Source organism: Toxotes jaculatrix, chromosome 14 (assembly GCF_017976425.1).
Source record: "Toxotes jaculatrix isolate fToxJac2 chromosome 14, fToxJac2.pri, whole genome shotgun sequence".
NCBI classification, from domain to species: domain Eukaryota; kingdom Metazoa; phylum Chordata; class Actinopteri; family Toxotidae; genus Toxotes; species Toxotes jaculatrix.
Genome location: NC_054407.1, coordinates 13,868,458 through 13,887,352, shown reverse-complemented (window position 1 = coordinate 13,887,352; position 18,895 = coordinate 13,868,458). Strand labels below are relative to the sequence as shown.

At 40.6% G+C, this 18,895-nt stretch overlaps 3 protein-coding genes across 4 annotated transcripts; 1 reads left to right on the top strand and 2 right to left on the bottom strand.

The window, feature by feature from the left end:
- The first annotated feature begins 1,125 nt into the window (after positions 1-1,125).
- On the top strand, positions 1,126-9,235 carry bokb (BCL2 family apoptosis regulator BOK b). Its single transcript, XM_041056160.1, has 5 exons — positions 1,126-1,412; positions 1,952-2,287; positions 3,532-3,660; positions 6,858-7,021; positions 8,070-9,235. Exons 2-5 carry the CDS (start codon positions 2,065-2,067, stop codon positions 8,193-8,195), a joined length of 642 nt encoding a protein of 213 aa, XP_040912094.1. The 5' UTR covers positions 1,126-1,412; positions 1,952-2,064; the 3' UTR covers positions 8,196-9,235.
- A 141-nt stretch (positions 9,236-9,376) lies between these two features.
- Positions 9,377-12,801, bottom strand: thap4 (THAP domain containing 4). 2 transcript variants are annotated; one of them, XM_041055655.1, is made up of 5 exons: positions 12,690-12,801; positions 11,767-11,920; positions 11,152-11,261; positions 10,544-10,647; positions 9,377-10,330 (listed from the first exon to the last, which is right to left on the bottom strand). In XM_041055655.1, the coding sequence occupies exons 1-5, from the start codon at positions 12,712-12,714 to the stop codon at positions 10,214-10,216; spliced, it is 510 nt and encodes a 169-aa protein (XP_040911589.1). In that variant the 5' UTR covers positions 12,715-12,801; the 3' UTR covers positions 9,377-10,213. The 2 variants fall into 2 exon arrangements, with proteins under 2 accessions (XP_040911589.1, XP_040911590.1); XM_041055656.1 differs by having other exon boundaries at positions 11,767-11,917.
- A 192-nt stretch (positions 12,802-12,993) lies between these two features.
- agxtb (alanine--glyoxylate and serine--pyruvate aminotransferase b) lies at positions 12,994-16,640 on the bottom strand. Its single transcript, XM_041055653.1, has 11 exons — positions 16,368-16,640; positions 15,859-16,051; positions 15,696-15,760; positions 15,430-15,530; positions 15,256-15,326; positions 15,092-15,176; positions 14,871-14,969; positions 14,612-14,681; positions 14,195-14,290; positions 13,864-13,992; positions 12,994-13,368 (listed from the first exon to the last, which is right to left on the bottom strand). Exons 1-11 carry the CDS (start codon positions 16,638-16,640, stop codon positions 13,261-13,263), a joined length of 1,290 nt encoding a protein of 429 aa, XP_040911587.1. The 3' UTR covers positions 12,994-13,260.
- Between the last annotated feature and the right edge of the window lie 2,255 nt (positions 16,641-18,895).

The window sequence follows — 18,895 nt, the reverse complement described above, 5'->3', positions numbered from 1 at the left end:
TACTTGGATTTATTACTGACAAGGGACTCTGTGCTGTTGGATTTAACTAATTAGCCTACTGCCTGTGTGTGTCGAAGCAAAGAAACCACGACCGAAGGGCGCCGTGCGCTGCAGCCTCACTTTGATGGCCAGCTGCCATCACATGAGTGGAACGTGTCCCTCGGTCACGGGCTTGCTTTATTGATCTTAGCCAACCATACAGTAATGAAACGTGTCACGGGCTTGCCTATTCCCCAGTTTCTGTCTGTAGGAGTCCTTGCACTCTCTGAATGTCACCTTCAGTTGTCGCTGTATCCTTCTCACCTCGTCCCTGTCACCTGACCTGAAGGCTCTCTTCTTTTGGTTTAGCACAGGGGTGTCCAAACTGTTCCACAAAGGGCCGTGTGGCTGCAGGTTTTTGTTCCAACCAAGCAGCAGCACACCAGACTTGACTCATTTAATCAACTGATCTCAGTCTTCAGACAGTTGATTGGTCAAACTGTGTGCTCTTCATTGGTTGGAACAAAAACCTGCAGCCACACGGCCCTTTGTGGAACAGTTTGGACACGTCTGGTTTAGCAGAACCTTCAGGTGACTGGCAATCCAAGAATTGTTATTTGGGCTTGCTTTATTTATCAACGGGCGTGATACAGATACGAAGAATTTACTAACTTGTTCTTTCATGTTGAAACGAATGTTTTGTTAGACATTCATAAAACATCTATAAATCATTTGCATATCTTATGTTCCTTAATCTAAAGTGAACCATATTCATCGTTAACAAATATCTAATAATGTTTGCAAAATATTTGTAGTTCTTCTTTTGACATCAAAGAGTATAATAATACTGAATAAATTACTGTTATATTTGCAGTTTTTCCTGACAGTTATAAATAGCTCCCCCCAAAGGTGGCCAAACCCCCCCCCCCCCCGTTTCCAAATCCTAGTGACGTCCCTGCTGTCCAGACTTGTGAATGAAAACCTAGTCTCAGTTGATTTGTCTCCCTCTTTCCGCCGTGGTGAGGTTTCGTCTTGTTTAGCGGCTGAGAGGCAGGCGTCAAACTCCTCCCCCGGGCTTTTCCTGGCTCTAAAACAAACGCATCCCGTGGAGCGCCAATGGGAAGGTGGAACAACAGGTAGGCGTCCTCAAACTGTGTCTCTCTGAGCAGTCCGTGCTTTTCGGGGAAACAAGTGGACCGAACGGATCATGAGCTCTCCTGCAAATGAGAGCTGAGGCAGAACTTCGGCTCCTTTATTGTCTGAAACAGTTTTTTTTGAGAGCAGACGAGCTGTTTGTGTTGTTTTAGCAGTGAAACATAACAGAGAGTTGGTTTGAAATGTTTTCTGGTTAATTAATCGGAAGTCCATTATCGGGGAAGAAAATCACATATTTACGATTTCAGAAGCATCTTAATGTGGATACTGCGTTGAAGGTAAGCGTGCCTTTTTCTCGGCGTACTGAAGCCTACATGGCCATCAGACAATTTCATATTTCTTCAGATGTTTTACTCTTTCAGGTTACTTAATGTTCAGTTTAATGGTTTATGCATTTTTTTTTTTTTTAATCTCGAATCTAGATAGGGCTGTTCCTGCCTCAGCAGCGAAAACATTTCCCTTGTCATCTTGTGGTATCAGTGCTTGTTATTGCATAATCCAAGAAGTGTAGCAATAACTTGACTATCCCACCATGTGACTCACAACAATAACGCCTCCATCATATTATTATATAAGTTTCCGTGCTTATTCAGATTCTGGTGTCTACATATCTTTATACACCCACTTTCCCTATAAATGTACAAAAAAATGACAGCAGGAAATAATAATTTTATCAGACAAGCTGCTTGTTAACATTTTTTTTGCACTGTTTTCTCCTCCTTAGGAAAAAAAGGGATTTTAAGATAAAATAGTGTAATTTTAAAACTAAGCAGTTGTCTCTAGCTGCCTCTAAATAAGGGTGTTTCTTTCCTCACAGCTGCCATATTGTCTCCACCACTAAACTTGGTTCCTCTGGGATAAAGACGCACTGAGACACAGCTGATCCAAAGAGGTCAGACGCTCTTTGACCCAGATCCTCTGTAGGAGGACATGGAGGTCCTGCGGAGGTCTTCTGTGTTTGCCGCAGAGGTCCTGGATGTGTTTGACCGATCGTTGACTGAGAAGGAGCTGGTGTCCCAGTCCAAGGCCTTGTGCAGAGACTACATCCTGTCCAGACTCAACCAGAACGGGCTGGGATGGTCCAAAACTGAACTCAACCTCTCTCCCTCGAATGCAGCGCTCGGCGAGGTGTCTTCTGTGCTTCTCTGTCTTGGTAAGAGAAACCTGAACAACTAGTGAATGTCAAAATGGATAAACTGTCATCTCATAACAACACGTTTGCACATTCAAGGCTGTGGTACTCATCTCCCATTAAACTTCAAACCAGACTTTGTGGACATGATTGGCCTTTCCTCATATTTTCAGGAGAGAATAGCTCAAGTGACATTAAGTGGCTACAGTACAGTTTATTGTGTGCTTACTTTAATTTTTAATTATTTGAAATTGTTTAGTGTCTTATTTAGAAACTGCTTATACATTTCCATTGTGTGCTTGAAGTTGTGCTTTCCTTTGGACCCTGAGCTGCATTAAATGGAATGGAATAACCACCAAAAAAATTAAAAAAAATCTTTCCTCTAGTTTTTGAGATAACCTGTTCACTAACAAACAGACAAAGGGAAAGATCTGAAAACTTCTTGGTGGAGTTTAAAACTATCTCAAAGTACTATAAAATAAGATGAGCAGGACAAACTATCTGCTATAATAAGCGGAATCTTTTTTGAAAAGTAAATGTTCTAGATTTTAAAATTCGAGACTGTGCACCAGAAATGATGCACTGCAGTCCAACGCTGATCGATCAATTCATTGCTTTCAAAGCAATCTATAAGTTCACATCATCTAGTGTGTTCTCAGCTGAAAGCCGGCGTGACCTGACTGTCGGGGCAGTGATACAATCACTCCCTTGGGTCTTAAAAGCAGAGTTGCTGCATTCTAATCTACTTGTAGATAACAGTAGGCTGAGGACTCGATGCCTCAACAGAGCTGGAACAGATAATTGATCATATCAAGAAACTGGACTGAACAACTCTTCAGACTTTCAAAATAATTTCCACATACTGTAGGCCTGCTGTAGATGTATACTGTACACTTGCAGCAAATGATGAGTTGAGGATTATGTCTGTGTGAGTGGGAACAGCTTGTACCAGGTGATTACATCTGGAGCACTTGAGTCAGTTAAGACAGCAGCTAAAGTGCCCAGTGTCTCTTTAAAGGATACCAGCAGAGACATACATGTTTTACTCTGACATCTAAGTGACCCTCCGCCAGAAGAGCACAGTCATTTGTTAGAATCGGCTGAGCGGTTGAATTGTATGATGGTTTGCATAACTCCAAATGTTTAAATAATTGCTTTAAACTGTGAATCTGTGTTTTGGTTTCTGTCTTATTCATTCAGAATAACTGTCATCTTTCTAACAGACTTTTGATGCTTTTTGTCTGTGCTCTCCCTCTGTTACCTAGGCGACGAGCTGGAGTGTATACAGCCCAGTTTGTACAGGAACGTGGCACGGCAGCTCAACATCTCTGTTGCTATGGAGAATATGGTTTCCGATGCCTTTATCGGCGTGGCAACAGAGATCTTTTCAACAGGTACATGCTGTTCTGAACCTGAAGGTGTTGATGATGATGATGATGATGATGATGATGATGTAGCACCTTAAAAACTAAACATGTAGTGTTCAGCCAAAGGAGATCTGCCAGCTCAGGAAGCCATTTACACTTCCACAGTGTCTCAGACTACTGATGAAGGCAGTTACTTAAACAGGTGTCCGTCTGCAGTTTTTATCGGGTCCTGTTGGCTGAGAGGTGCATTCAGTGAGAGTGAGTGGGTGCGAATTACACGTAGGTGGAGTGAGACTTTAAAACACATGATTAATCCTACATCCAATAAGAGTCACATGTTTAGACAGCACTGATTAGTTTTAGGTATTCAGATTCTGCACATAAAGGACGTCGGCTAGTCAGGAACATATTCTATCCCTATTTTGAATTGTGTTATGACCTAAGCAGTACCAAATTTAAATAAAATTAATCTTTGATATTTAGGAGTATGTGATAATATGCAGTTTTTTCATTGTGCTCACTGCAAAACTGAATGTAACAGGCTGATGTCAAGTCATTAATCATTCGGTCATTCATTACTCCTTAAAATAATAGACAGTTGTTTACAGTGCAAGATTTTGGATATTTTTTTTATCCTCATCATATTTTGTCATTACACCACAACTGTAATATGATTCTATGAAATATGACCCATTGCACTGTGGGATCATTAGCAGAAAGTAGCGTGTATGCCATGGACACAACTCTTTTGGTTTAACCACTGAAATAAAATACACACAGAGCCATGCTTTATTCAGCAACCAGATTTATTTGATCTGTTGTAATGAATAATCACATAACTGTGCTATGCAAATATTGTGCTGTTATGAGAATCTGGGGAAACATCTACAGACCAGGTTAGGCCCTTTTCCCTGAGTATTTGCCCACTTTAGTTCTTGAATGGTTGGTATTTATTAGACACAGTTGAGTGTGATAAAACTCCACAGTCATGAAGGTTTGTTCGGAAGGATAACAGTCTGACATGATCTTCCTGAACATTAATTATGTTGTGGCTGCTCAGTGACTAACAGATGTAGACAAAGGTTTCAAGATTCGAGGCGTTGGTACAGTTCATCTGAAGAACTTGACGGATGCTTGAATCATGCCCGAAACCCCTCCCCCTACCTATCTGACGACCTACTACTTTTTGCATGTACAAACAAGTGCAGCACCATGTTTTTGAGGAGCAACTGTCCAACAGTGTATGCTATTATCCCATTTGTACTATTCATTGGAAAATGTGGAGGAGGAAAAGAGATCAAGGAGGAGTGTGATACGTACAGGAGAGACGTGTTCGGGCAACACCGCAATCACCCCTTTAAATGACTGTTGGTTAAATCCTTGTTCAGTCTTGGCCTTGAGAGAGGACTTAGGCTTTTGTCAGTCTGGGCCTTGCCTTGAACTTGTTTCTGCTGGCTGGTCAGATGTGTTTTAAGTTGTCTTGACAACAGATCTGCTTTGTACACTATTCAAAGCAGCAATGACATTTGGAAGTACCCAAATAAAAAGAATGATTTTATGTCCTGTGAATGGACCTTTAGGGTAGATTAGATGGTCTGGTCGCAGTGCAGTGAACAACTGAAAATTGGCACCTTTCCAGGAAAGATCAAATAGAGACTGACTTAATATAATTATCATGCCTGTGTTCTGGCTAAACTTGTGCTTTTTTTGACGTCATGACGGTGTAATTTTTGGAAACAGCGTGGGATTCCTTCCGAAGAATAACAAACTGGTGAACCCAGGGAGTTCCAGCCTTCTGGGACGGGTTGGAACCTGGATATAAATAGAAAAAAATCTTGCAAGTTTGTTTTTCCTGCCATTCGGGATTTGTTTTATAACTACCTTTTTAGTATTTTGGTATTTGTTACAATGCGGCCAAGGGCTTAATGGGAATTTAGAGACCACAGAGGAATAATATGTCCACTGAATCCAACTACATACCTTAACCAAATCTTTTTTTTTTTTTTTTTTTGTGGGCGGCTAACTGGCCATCTGTACTGTGGTCTCCCTCAGTAAAATCAACATGGCTTGTCTCTTCTCCATCTATCTTCGCCTGCCTCCCACTTCTGTTCTTTCTCTTTCCGCCCTCCTCTCCTCCAGCTTTATCCCTGACAATCTTGTCTCTATTCTTGGCCTGTTTCTCAGTGGGGAGTGAGACGTGACGTGCTCTGACAGCTTCCATGGACAGTTATCTCATTTAAGCTTGCTCAGAGCTCTATCCCCTTATAGCCACAGTCAGGCACTGTAGGTCAGCTCTGAGCAACAGCCATGACAATACAAGCAGGACTTAAAGGAGGCTAATACCATTAGACCCTGTACTGCATCACTGACGGTCGTTATAACAATCCCCGCTGCCCTGGAAACTGTACATAGAAGTGGCCGGATGCCCTTAATTATCGGACTAGGTTGTTTGGGTAAAAAAGGAGAACAAAGAATTGGCCTTTTTCAGCTTTATGACTCTCAATTGCCTTTGAGTGATGTATAAAAAAAAATCATTTTCTGAACCTGTTGAACTCCCCGTGTCTGAAACTGCGTCAGTGCTCCACTCTCCTCTAGGCAAAGGCAGCACACTCTCACTCTCCTTTTTAATTTACAGCAGCCATGTGACACCTCTTATCAGCCACATTAACACAAATGTACTGGTTTGTTGACATACACCTCGTATTTGCAGTTTATTTCAGCACAAGGTCCACCAACTGGCCCTCATGTCGCATGTCAGGTCACAGAATATGTAACTTTGAGGAAAGAGAAATCTGAGAGGAGTTGGATGTTAATGCTGGGCATGGACTGGGAAAGGAGTGTTTATGCTGGGATAAATATGGCAGTTTTATCAGTTCCGGTCAGGAAATTCTGCCACCGTGGCGGTTTGAAGCCCAGGTCCTGTGGATAAAGTGCGTCTTTTGCTTCTCACTTATCAAACAAACTGCCCTGTGATTGCAAGACAGAATCAATATCAGCTTGAATTGCTGGACCTCAAAGATGCCCACTGGATGTGTTTTTAAGATGTAGAAATACACTGCATTTGAATAATAATTTGTTTTGAGAGGATGCAACTTTAAAAAATAGCTAATCCTTGCAGTCCAAATGAAGCGTTAAGATGAGCACAGAGACGTCACCCCAGCAGATGAATGTGAAAACAACCTCTGCACATACATTATATTATTTTATTTTTATTCTTGCTGTAGGTATAACATGGGGCAAGGTGGTGTCCATGTATGCCGTAGCTGGAGCCCTGGCAGTGGACTGTGTCAGACTAGGACATCCAACCACCGTTCACATCTTAGTGGACAGTCTGGGACAGTTCGTCCGCAAGTTCCTGGTTCCCTGGTTGAAGAGACGGGGAGGATGGGTGAGTGGCCGCTCCTGTGCGTACTGATAATCGTGATTGCTTTCTATAGGTCATGATGCACGGGTGGAATTTTGGAGAAATGTTGAGCTTTTCATTTTGATTTCAAAGAATCTAACCATTTGCATAAACTAAGCATTGCTTCTTGTGTGTTGCATATTATATCTTCAATTAATGTTGCTGCATGCACAGTGTTTTTGAAAGTAAATTTGGACAAACCGAATGAAAAGTAACACTTACATTTGAGAAAACAAGGGAGGAAAGAACTGCTTGCATCGTGTTTCTCTGGGGATTAAAACAGGCAACTTTTGGCTGCTTTTGCTGAAGCTAGATGACTAAATTTTTGTTATCTTGTTTATGGATCAGAGCTCAGTTTACTCTCACAAGCTCTGATAGTCAGAGTTTGAGGGGAGTTCTGTAAAATGTGATGATAGCCTGTTCAGAAAGGCCCAGTTATGACTGAGAATTGCTCTCTCCTTAACGTACTGTAACTTCCTGTTGTTTGATCTGATGGTTGATGCATTTTTAGCTGCAGAATTTTAAATTTTATTATGCTTGACTCAAATGAGATTAGAAATGCCAGTCATACATATTTGGAATTCGTTTGTTGGCAAGAATGGCAATAATAATTTGAATCTTATGAGCAGCTGAATACACAATGAAGAAATTGAAGTGCCACTTAACATGAACTTGTGCCATTGAAATACTTTAAGATAAGATAAATCTTTGAAAACATACATTTACTTTGAAAACATATCTGAACTTATGTTCTTTGAATCCCCCCCTTTTTTTTAATATCCAGACTGACATTTTTAGTTTCACAATTTCAGAAACTTGACTTTAAAACTTTCTTTAGGACTCCCAAATTTTAATAGAAATTCAGTGAAAATGACAGTAGAACAAACTGTATCTGTAGATACAACCATGTCTTAGGGTTGAAAAGCTCCAGAGATTTTTTTTTTCAGATTCCTGTAAATCCATGTCCTTATCTTTTCATCCATATGAATTACATTTCATTTGAAATGCCTCTCAATTTCCTTTTTTTTCCCAGGCGGAGATCACAAAATGTGTGGTAAAGAAGGATCTCACTCCTGAACACCACTGGCTGTCCTCTGTCATCGAGTCCCTGAAATACTTCCTCACCACGATGTACGTCTACATCATGAAGGAGCCATGAACAGCCGAGACAGCGCGCACTGAAGTCATTGTGATTGTTTGATACGAGATTGAAATCTCAGACCTGTTAATCAAAGCTGGAGGGAAGATGGTGACTGTGCTTGATGGGAATTGAGCCTGCTGGCAGACATCAGTCTGTTGCTGAAGGGCCATCAGCGAATGTTTCATCAGCGTCATGTTTGTGCTGTCTATGGATGTCAGATGAGTCTTTAAGTGATTACCCTTCATCCAAAGAGTAGTCACTGTGATATTTAAGAGCATAAATGGCGAAGAGACAAGTCTGTCTCATTCCACCTATTCTGTATATTTTCACACTGCTTACACCAGTGCAGTAAACCAGGCTTCTCCAGTGTTGTAATTGTAGGGTGTGATGGTATTCAATGTGAATGTGAGCTGTGGGAGGCTGTTCATACTCCTGAGATAAATGTTCGATTACTTTGCTGTGATGTTTTGTCTATAGAGCTAAAGGAGTATTGAAAAGGTGGGAGCCTTGTTTGTAATGAAAACTGATGCTCAGCTGGCTGGGTCTTTGGGTTTTCTGAGTCTGGAAATGACTGGTGTGAGATGTTGAAGCAGAGGCGTAATATCAGGCCATACCAACTGCTTACACTTCATGGGTTTAATCTACACTATTGTATTTTACCAAAGCACAGAGCGTGTCTTTCCTTTTATAATCCAGAATGTTGCGACCTGTTAAAACTTTCTGCTGCAATTTTAGACACGACTGATCAAGAAACGCTGGGTCTCATTGTGCCCACTTTTGGCCAAAGAACTTAAGGACAGAGGAATGGTACATACTGATTGCACATGTTTTGGTGGTATTCATTTACTTTTTAATTTGTAAATAGTTTATTTATGATTTTATTTTTTTTATATTTTGATTATGACCACTGCAGTATAAAGAGAGCCGATACAACAGCTCTACAGGATGATTGTGTGGTACGCCCGATGGTTGTCACTTTCATAGTGTTAATTTATAAATGTGTGTCTGAACTTTTTTTTTTTTTAAATCCTCAATAAACTTAAATCTTCACACACAGACTTACTGTTGAGTGTTTTTGACATTTTTTCCTTCTGAATGAATGTCAGACCATCCGATGCATCAAGGGAAGTTTAACTTACATAATTTACAAGGTACTTTATTGCAATTCACATTAAACATTAACTCCATGAAAACAGAAAAAGATGTAAGAACATAATTTATTAATAATAAGTACAAATAATGTGTGACAATATTGTGATATTTTAATGTAGTCAGTATCGGAACAGCTATGCTGCAGAATCTGTCCACTTAAAGACATAACTTGAATACCATGACACACATGAAACTCTCTTAAACGGTTATATTTACTAGCTGAGACCATAACTTTAAATTCAATGCCATCCAGTCTACAAATAAATCTTCGTATCTATTAATCTCATGGTAAAAAACAAAACGACACTCAGAACACAGTGTGTTGACTCCAGGAGGACATCAGTTACTTTAGCTTTTAATAGTGCAATGAGGATAAAAGGACAATGTACTGAATATATATCATCAGTGTTTTATAGCTCAAATATCAAACGTTTGGACAATAAAAAAAACATTACACAAGCACCAATTCTCTGAGTATGATAATGGCTCACAAGTGAGGCTGTTAAGTGTAACAACTTAATGGAAATGCAACAATATATTTGTTTATATGATTTTTGAATTTGACTGTAACATTAACCCCACTGTAGGGCTTCATCAATGCCCTGTTAATCCTGTATGTAATGTAAATTTACCATTGATGGTTAGGTTTAAGTTGAATTATTTTAATTTAACAGGTACGCTGATCTGACACCATAACTCCTTTACCACATTCCACGTACCCGTACCACATTACAGAATTATATAATTGTGTAACAGTAGACTTGTTTATATGGTTTATCTGACTCAGCTGTGAATATTGACTGAGCCTGTATTTTTTTTTAGAAACATTTGTCATTCCAGACTAAGGTATTTCTATGTATAAGAAGCCCTGTCTGCTTGTTGGGTCACGATGACCGACGGTAGGTGATGTGCAAGTGCTGCATCAGAGGCTGGTTGTCTGTTGCCATGGAAACTGTCTGCTCCAGCCTTCCATCCGGTCGGAGCTGAAACACTCTGGAAATCTGACAGATGGGAAAGAGCGGGCGAGGTCACAGGCATGAAGCAGCAAAGATGTTATTTTATTCATTACAAATAATTTCAAGAGAAAAGTTTCTGTTGACGGTTCCTGGACCTTGTGGCTAGAAATATTACACAGATTTGATTTTGGTGAATAAATGAAGCAGCTAATGCTGACGACTGGTGCACGACTCAGGATCAGAGATTGACAGGTCTACCTGCTGTACGTGTGGCTCCTTGGCAAAAGAAATTCTGGCCAGAGCGTGTGTCTGCAGGTTCAGCTGCTGACCTGTCAGCTCCCCCTCCTCAATCTCCACCAGACCTGCACGAGACAACACTCTGGACTCAACACATGTGAAGCGTGTGTGTGTATGTGTTTCTGGAGATAAGACAGTAAGGTAGTCATTAAAAACCTATTATTTACCTAAGCATAAGCAATAAGGTCTTAAACTGTACTTTTGAGATAATTTTTAGAAAACAATCTAAACAATTTCCTAAGACGCACAACTAAAGACAGCAAAAGAGACAGAACAAACATGAAGAGTATCTGACACTGCCAAGTATAAATATGTCTGCACCGTGTTTCTATCTTAAGTGGAATATGCTTGCACAGATTTAGAAAGAAAGTCCCCTCTAATATAATCAATACAAAACCCACTGTAAAATATGTGCTGCATATTTCTGTAAAGCAGCTGATTTGCTTGGAAAGCAATCATGATGCTGTGCTTTCAATCAATCGCAAAAAATTCCAGAAATTCACTGACAAGTGGGGGGCAGTGAAAAAAAAAGAAACAAGGTGACATCCAGTGACATGAATTGTAACTACCTGAGTTTTGTGCGATGATGAATGCCACTTTGTTGGTTCCCGGCTGCATTCGAATGAAACCACACTCCCTGTGCAGAGGCTTTTTAGACTCTGCATGGAAGGCATTGAACCTGTCAACACAGCATCAGTGAGGAATCAGCTGAGACCTGATGAAGCCTGTCACCCCACTGAAAGGTTTTTCTATTAAGGATAAAGAAAACCCTTATACTTCTCAAACTTACATTCATTTAAACTACTGGAGAAAAGTTTGCCTGAAAATGTCAAAACAAGGATCCACCCCATAAAGAACTTGTGTAACATTGTTAATTTGATAAAGTTTTTACTAGAAACTTTTTAAAAGACTAACACCCCCTGAAGATCTTGCTTTTGCTGAACTCCAGTGGTTTAACTTTTCTCGTTGCTGCAGTGATGTACTGGTGTACTCAAAAAGCTGATTGGGTGTGGTGGCATATGCAACAAAGTTCACCCCTGACCACACCCAGTGCCACACCCGTCAGTGGGGCTGGGTGTGGTCAGAAGTGAAACAGGTTTAAAACTTTCCGTCAGAAAGGACACGGCCTTTCAGCACAGTTTTAAGTGACTCTTTAAGGTCCCAATGCTCACGTGTTAACCTACATGAAGTTGATAACTGGTTGTCCCACATGACTGAAGTGCAGTGTCTCTGTGTAACGGAAAGGATTTATGGTGGGAAAGCAGCCCTCCCCAGGCTCATCTGACTCCCAGGTGCCCAGAAGCCAGTCTAGAGGGAGCAGGGCTGGGTTCAGCTCTGCTGGGGACAAAAGCATAAACACACAGTTTATATCATAATTAGATACTTGAAGTGTCAGTTATAATTCAAAGCAAAATCCTTCCAGAAAAGTAAAATACTGATTTCAGTTGACATCATGTTTGATCAATACCAAGGAAACTACCAAAACAACATGTTTTGAACATGTGCTTCCTACAACTCAGTTTAGATATTATATGTTACAAAAATGTCAGACCTGCTGTATCAGACTGCATTGCATTTAGCTGGTGAATGACAGCTGCAGCAGCGACGGCACGGCCTCTAATTGCTAATCTCGTATTTAACAGGGGGTGGCGGTAATGTGGCGGCGTGCTCGCAATTCGGCAGAGACCAGAAGAAGAAGACCCTCCGTAAAACACAGAGGAAAGTGGAGGTGACTGACTCTTACATTATGTTCATTGGAAAAAAGGACGCAGTGACCATATCCGCGTTTGGACGATCATAAAAATCATTGCAAAGGTCACAGCGTGGAAACAGCTCAGTCTGACCGGTGGCTGCTGCTTGTTTACCATCACTGAAGCTAAAGTCGGTTAACGTAAACACACAGCGTTTGTACAGTCAACGCTGAGCTTGAGCCGGCTGTAACAAGGGCTAAAGACAGGCTTGGGGACACATTTTACGTTTGCTACTTTATAAGTAACGTTATCATATAAGTTTGTGGTCTCCGCGACACTGTAGCTGGTGATCAGTTAAAATATCACTTAGTTAAAACGTTTCACGATATCCATTTAAAATGGAATAGTTAACCTACCTGTGTGATTTACAGGACACGCCATTAATAATGTGAACTGCAGTCAAACAAGTGTAAATGCATGTAACCAGGCGGAAGAACCAACACTGAATGTCACTATATAAGAGAAGCTACGACAGAGATATATGTGACGTACTTTTATAGAAACACAGTAGGGGATCATGGGAAATGTAGTTAAGACAGCTAAGAGCCACAGAAATGTAAAATGATCTTTAATGAATATAACTGGGGTCAACATTCATGGAATTCTGCAGCTGAGTCTGAAATAATTTCTTACGTTTTCCACACTGAAGCAGGAGAAGGGTTTGATAAAATAAAACACACTTTATTGACATTTTCACTGCACTCAGCATGCACCAAAGCATGCTTTTTATTATTATTATTATTATTATTTAAAAACTAGCCTACTTATACAAGAAAGGTACATGGCCTGTGTTTTATAAAATCTCTGCAGTTAAAGGCACACTTAAAATCCTAAAATGAATGCACTATTCCAGATGCCCTGCAGGTGGGGGACTCCGAATGTTTGCTTTTTATTCCCAAATGAATGGTCATGGGAAGCTGCTCTCTTTTAAGCCTTGCTCTTTTTGCAGTTCTTGAGAGCGTCTGCCAGGGCGTGCAGTGCCATGTCAGCATTAGTCTTCTCACAGTTGTACCCCATCAATCCAATCCTCATCACCTAATGAAAAAAAGTGATGGAGAGTACAGTGCATCAGAGTCCACAATGACTCAGCAGCATGATTCAGAAAGCTGTAAAAAACACCAGACTGATGACAGTGCTCTTGTTAGAACCGTTTAAATTAAACTGGATAATTTGGGTGTGAAAATCAGTCTCAGGTACAAGGACATCCCCTTTCAAAATATTAATCTGAGTGCAGTGTCTGGGTTTGTTGTAGTAGTACAATTTAAGGCAAGTTGTGAATTGTTTTAGTGGGAATGGCTGTAACAGTATTCTTCAAGGAGACAAATTATCCTGCCAATCTGTAATTACTCTCCTCTGTTAAGTATTTATTTTAGGGCAAAGACATATTCCAAAAGAAAGTGAAAATATAGTTTTTCTTCCTTACTATCTTAAACTAACAGCTACTGCTGCAATAAGTATCAGCTAATGACTTTGACTGTAATGTTTAGGGATAAATTTGTTTACAGGGATGAAATACGAGCAACAACCCACCATGCCAATGGAAGGGCCCAGACCTCCAGTCATCTCCATCTGGTGGTGTTTCATGATGTAGACCAACAACTCCCTCCAGTCGTAGCCGTCAGGGATGGCAATGGTGGTGACAGAGGGAAGCCTCATTTCCTGCAGGACATTTTACACAATCAAAAAAACATGCTTGTGGTCACAACATGGCAACACCAAAGAGGAATGCTGCCACAGTAACCTTGGTTAGTTGTCATACAATGCAAACAGTCCTACATTTATAAAGGGCTGGTTGTAGTTTTTTATGGCACCAGAATACACCAGTTACCCATCATATTGTTTTGTAGTATGTCTGTCTCACCCTTTCAGGAATGAAGAGCTTGAGGCCCAGGTCTTCCAGTCCTCTGTACAGGTAGGCTGCCACCTCTTTGTGTTTCTTCCAGGACTCCTCCAGCCCCTTGGGGGGAGACAGAGGTCGATGCAGTTCAGTAACAGTCAAACAGATTTAAAAATGAGAGAAGGAGTGGCCAGTCAGCGTTGAGTGCACAGTTTAGAATTTGTGTGGTAAATGTGTAAGGTAGAGAAAAGTACCATCATCCCTGCTTCAAAACAAAGACTGAATAATTTACTGGTTAAAAAAAGGCTTTATTTACAAGACTTTAAAGGATTTCTGATTGAATTCATTGTAAAATGCAACCTAAACACAGACAATAATTCTAGAAAATATAATTTTTCTTTTAGTAAAGTAACCACAGAAAGTAGTGAAATGTCCCTTTACCCTCTCAGCAAGAATTGCCAGACTCTCTCTCAGCGCCAAGAATCCAGACACTGGACCAGTGTGGTGGTATCTAAAACCCAGAGTACACGTGGTTAAATGCCATTCTCATACCAAATATTGATGTTATAGACTGATATCTCTACGCACAATGACACCCATGGTTTTTTTTTTAAACTTAAAGAAAAAAACTAAAAAATTTTAAGTGAGTATGAAAAGAATAAGGATGCATTCTGTAATCAGTCGTCTCTGGCTGACTTACACTCTGGCTGGTTTGCCATCACAACCCCAGTAGTTGGACAAATGTGTCATATCAAACAGGTAGGATACTGGTTTTGTTTTCCTGTTAAACATCTTGTGGCTGTGAGAGGTAAGAAAAGCAAAGTTTATGATTATGTTGCTTTAATAACATTTTTTGTTCTTAGTTATTATTCAGTTGTGACAATTTAGGGCTCAGGTACACACACCACAGTCCCTCCTTACCATGCTCTGTCATTAAAAGAGATGGGGGCTGTGCCAGGAGGTGCATTCAGAGCCTTCTGAGAACCAGTGTACAGGATGTCAATATCTGGGAGGAAAAGAGGCAGATTATACCACATGCAAGCACAAGGCAGTAGGCAGGTGAATTTAATCTATCATTTCCTTACTTTGCTTGTCCATAAAAATTGGTGCTGCTCCGAGGGAAGCAACTGTGTCAACCAGGAAGAGACAGTTATGTCTGTGGGAGAAGTGACAGCAGTGAGAAATATGAGATTATCATTGGTAATTACATGTAACTCTGTTTTATGCAACATTTGAGACAGACGCAGTATGAGCCTCACTTTCTGCAGATGTCTCCAATGCCATCTACTGGGTGACAGAGGCCAGCAGAAGACTCTCCGTGTGTGAGGAAAAACAGGACAGGCTTGTGTTTTTCTATGGCCTACAAGCAGGGGTAAGAAGAAGGTTTAACAATATATGTGTTCTAGTTAATGCTTGTGCTTGATTTTGCTTCTTAGTTACGTATTGAGTCAAATAGTTCAGCCCATAGACTGTATGAAGTGCAAAAGCACTGTGTTATGGGCTGTTTCAGGGACATTGTACCTACCTGTTCAATTTCCTTATTAGTGAAATATCCTCCTGGTGGTTTCACCATTCTATGTACATTGGCACCTAAATAAAAAACATTTATGATTAAATACTGAACAGATAGATAGATAGCATCTAGAGACTGAGTGGATGCGTGCGTAAAACCGTGCGTAAAGACGCACCCATTCTCTCTGCAATTTCTGCAACGCGCTCTCCCCAGATTCCGTTGATGGCGATGAGCACACTCTCTCCGGGCTCCACCGTATTGAACACCGCGCACTCCATAGCCGCATGCCCGGAGCCGCTCATAGATATGGTCATGTTGTTCTCTGTCTGAAAGGCGTACTGGATCCCTTTCTTGATGTCATTCATGATCTAAAGACACACAATGGAAGCGTCAAACAACGTTTTTTAAGCTTAATTTGTCAGGTGTGGTCACCAGTTACTGGGTCATTAGAGGTTTTATTGTGTTGTTGTGGTATAATTGTTAACACTAGTAATCGGTAAATAACAAACCTTTAAGTTAAATGGTGTCTACTAAAGCCGACATTTCAGTGGTGGAAAAATACTGTTCTAGTGAGAGTAAGAACTCTCTGAACTGTATTCCTAGTTTTACTGCTTATTTTTACCATAAAGTTATTTGAAAACATAATATAACTCGGTGAGTCTGAGTTTCAAACAAAACATTTACCTCATACATTTCTGGGTGCAGGTGACCAATTATAGGCCTGGATCCTGCAGCTAAGATACGTGGAGGAACATTTGAGGGTCCCGGTCCGAACAGGTAGCGCAGTGGAACCTCGAGCGGCCGGAGCATACATGCCGGCGGCGGGATGGTCACGGAGGACATGGAGCGGTCCAGGCGCTGCAGTAGGGGCGCGCTCCTCGCTGCCAGCGGACTGTCGAGGGCCGCTGCTGCCTGCTGGGAGAGCAGCGCGCTCCGGCTGAAGAAAGCCCGCTGCATCTCGGTTGGTGTCCTGGTTCCTGTGAAACCCACACCGATTGAGATCACCACCGACAGACGGAGAGACTGAGCTTAAATGTGAGTTTTGGGTGAAGATTTAAAACAGGTCTTTGACCTGTTGGCCACGGGGCGGTGTGCGTCACTTGACCTCAGGGTTGGCAATGACGGGCACATCCTCTCATTATAGTAAATGGAAAATGAAGGGGCACAAAAAAAGAAAATAACGTGTGTTTTTGTAGATTTTTGTTTAACTTCAAGGTTCAAAACTTTTTAACTTTCAAAATTACAAAATAGTCAAATAACCTCTGAGCACGTGGTTATCAAGGCCCTTTTCTCATTTGGATGAGACTATGTGGAAATAAATTATACAAACCCCAGTTAATTATTTTATTATCCAGCCAATATAGTGTCCACTTTTAAAATGTCTATGTGGCATACAAGAGTTTTTAATCTTTTCCAATCCAATATTTGAGTTAAAAAATATATATCTCCTGTGCAAAGACAACAGTGCATGCTTTATCACAGTTTAGATCCACCAGAACTGGTTTTTGTGACTCGTTTCTGGTCTAGCTCTGCAGGACCTGACTCTTGAACTCTTGTGAAAAAAGCAAAGACCAGCACTTTGCAACTTGGAACCGGTTCAGGTTAGTTTGCAGGTGGTTTGTTGATTTTACCTGCCCCTCCAGGCTCTCCAGCATTGGGTTTGTAAAGAGGAGTCTCCTCTCAGAGAACCAATCTGCTCTCTCCGACAGGCAAATACACAGCCACACACACACAGACCAATAAACCCACACATACCATCAATACACACTCCAGTTTAAATTTATTGTCTAGTGTCCATACGCATCACACACTTTTTAAAGTTGGGTAGTTTCCTTGTAAAGTAAAATTTAAAAACATTCATGGTCATATTAGACTTAGGTCATTTTATAATAAAATTGTTTCGGATGTTTTTCAAATTCAATAAATTTGTTTTTCTTGTTTCCATAAACATGTCACAAAATTGGCTCAAAGGTTTTTACCCACACAGGATCAGTAGGTAGAATAAAAAAAAATGATTAAACTTCATTTGTCTAGAAATACGGATTATCAATGCATCTGTGATATGTGGCAGTTCACCCCAGACTAGATGTCAGATTTGATTTTATTTGAGGGAAATATGCATCTTAACAGGAAAAAGAAAATCTCAATTGCACTGGTGGTTTGACGTGATTTATAATTGAAGGAAATTAAAACCATGTCCTCTGATTAATAGAAGCAATTCCACTGGGTTTGGTGGGATTTATGTTAATAATGGACACTGCAATGTTGATTAGGTGGCTTCTCAGTGTTGTCGAAAACACACCTTGCACCTTCAGTCTATGTTGTCAACATCTGACCACCTCTTAGAGATGAGATTGTACCGTATCTTCATTATATTTTTCACAGCTTTGTTTTGGGATGCGCCGCTGAGGTTGCATTACTTAACAATTTTAGTGCCAAGTGTGTACAAGAATGTCCAAGCCAAGGGAGCAAGGCCAGAGTTCTAGTGGCCTGTATATCTCAAAACAAAACATTGCAGGGAAGGGTGAACAGAAACGCTCTGCAAAATTCAGCAAAACACATTTATTTCCTGATGTTTCGTGCTCATGGTCAAAACAGAACAGACTCAGCACTCACTGGTCAATGTCAGACACTTGTTTTTGTGAAGGTAGGATTTTTTTTGTGGTATGAGGTAGAGGAAAAAAGTTTAAATTTTTTTTTAAAGGGATGTTAACAATTGAAAGCAGTGAAAATGACCAGAAACGTTGAGGGACTCCAAACTCCAAACTGTTCAGGTCAAACATTTACATTCAAATTTTAAAGTGATGTTAAAGGTGTGCCCTGATGAAATTGCAGTTGTTTTTGTCTATTTGATAAATATCCTTACAATATTACCAAAAACCCTTCATTTCTTTTGAAAGTTGAAACACCGGGTTCATTATTTAACTGTTGTCAATAACTGAATAAACACTGATGTTGTTGCCTTTTAACTGTTATGTCATTGCAGGTTCAGTAGAAGGTGCCTCTCTCTCTCTGAGTCTGGCTTTGTCAATAATTACACCACTGGCAAATAAATGGGACTTTGTGTTACCCTCACACTGGACTTTGCTCTGACCTGGAAACTCAGAGGGAGGAGGAGCCAGGAAGGGATGGATGAAAAGAAAGACAGGAACACAAATTTGTCCATAGGGGGCGTCACAAAACTGTCTACAGTGTAGACAATGTATACACGG

Excerpts from the sequence above, each read along its gene's own strand:
- bokb (XM_041056160.1), top strand. The coding sequence starts at position 2,065 with ATGGAGGTCCTGCGGAGGTCTTCTGTGTTTGCCGCAGAGGTCCTGGAT. Across the intron at positions 2,288-3,531 it reads TTCTGTGCTTCTCTGTCTTG|GCGACGAGCTGGAGTGTATA; the intron begins GTAAGAGAAACC and ends TCTGTTACCTAG. Across the intron at positions 7,022-8,069 it reads TGAAGAGACGGGGAGGATGG|GCGGAGATCACAAAATGTGT; the intron begins GTGAGTGGCCGC and ends TTTTTTTCCCAG.
- thap4 (XM_041055655.1), bottom strand. The coding sequence starts at position 12,714 with ATGGCGTGTCCTGTAAATCACACAG. Across the intron at positions 11,262-11,766 it reads CAACCAGTTATCAACTTCAT|GTTCAATGCCTTCCATGCAG; the intron begins GTAGGTTAACAC and ends CTGTGTTGACAG. Across the intron at positions 10,331-10,543 it reads AGGAGCCACACGTACAGCAG|ATTTCCAGAGTGTTTCAGCT; the intron begins GTAGACCTGTCA and ends CCCATCTGTCAG.
- agxtb (XM_041055653.1), bottom strand. The coding sequence starts at position 16,640 with ATGCAGCGGGCTTTCTTCAGCCGGAGCGCGCTGCTCTCCCAGCAGGCA. Across the intron at positions 15,761-15,858 it reads AGAAATTGCAGAGAGAATGG|GTGCCAATGTACATAGAATG; the intron begins GTGCGTCTTTAC and ends TTTTTTATTTAG. Across the intron at positions 15,177-15,255 it reads AATTTTTATGGACAAGCAAA|ATATTGACATCCTGTACACT; the intron begins GTAAGGAAATGA and ends TTTTCCTCCCAG.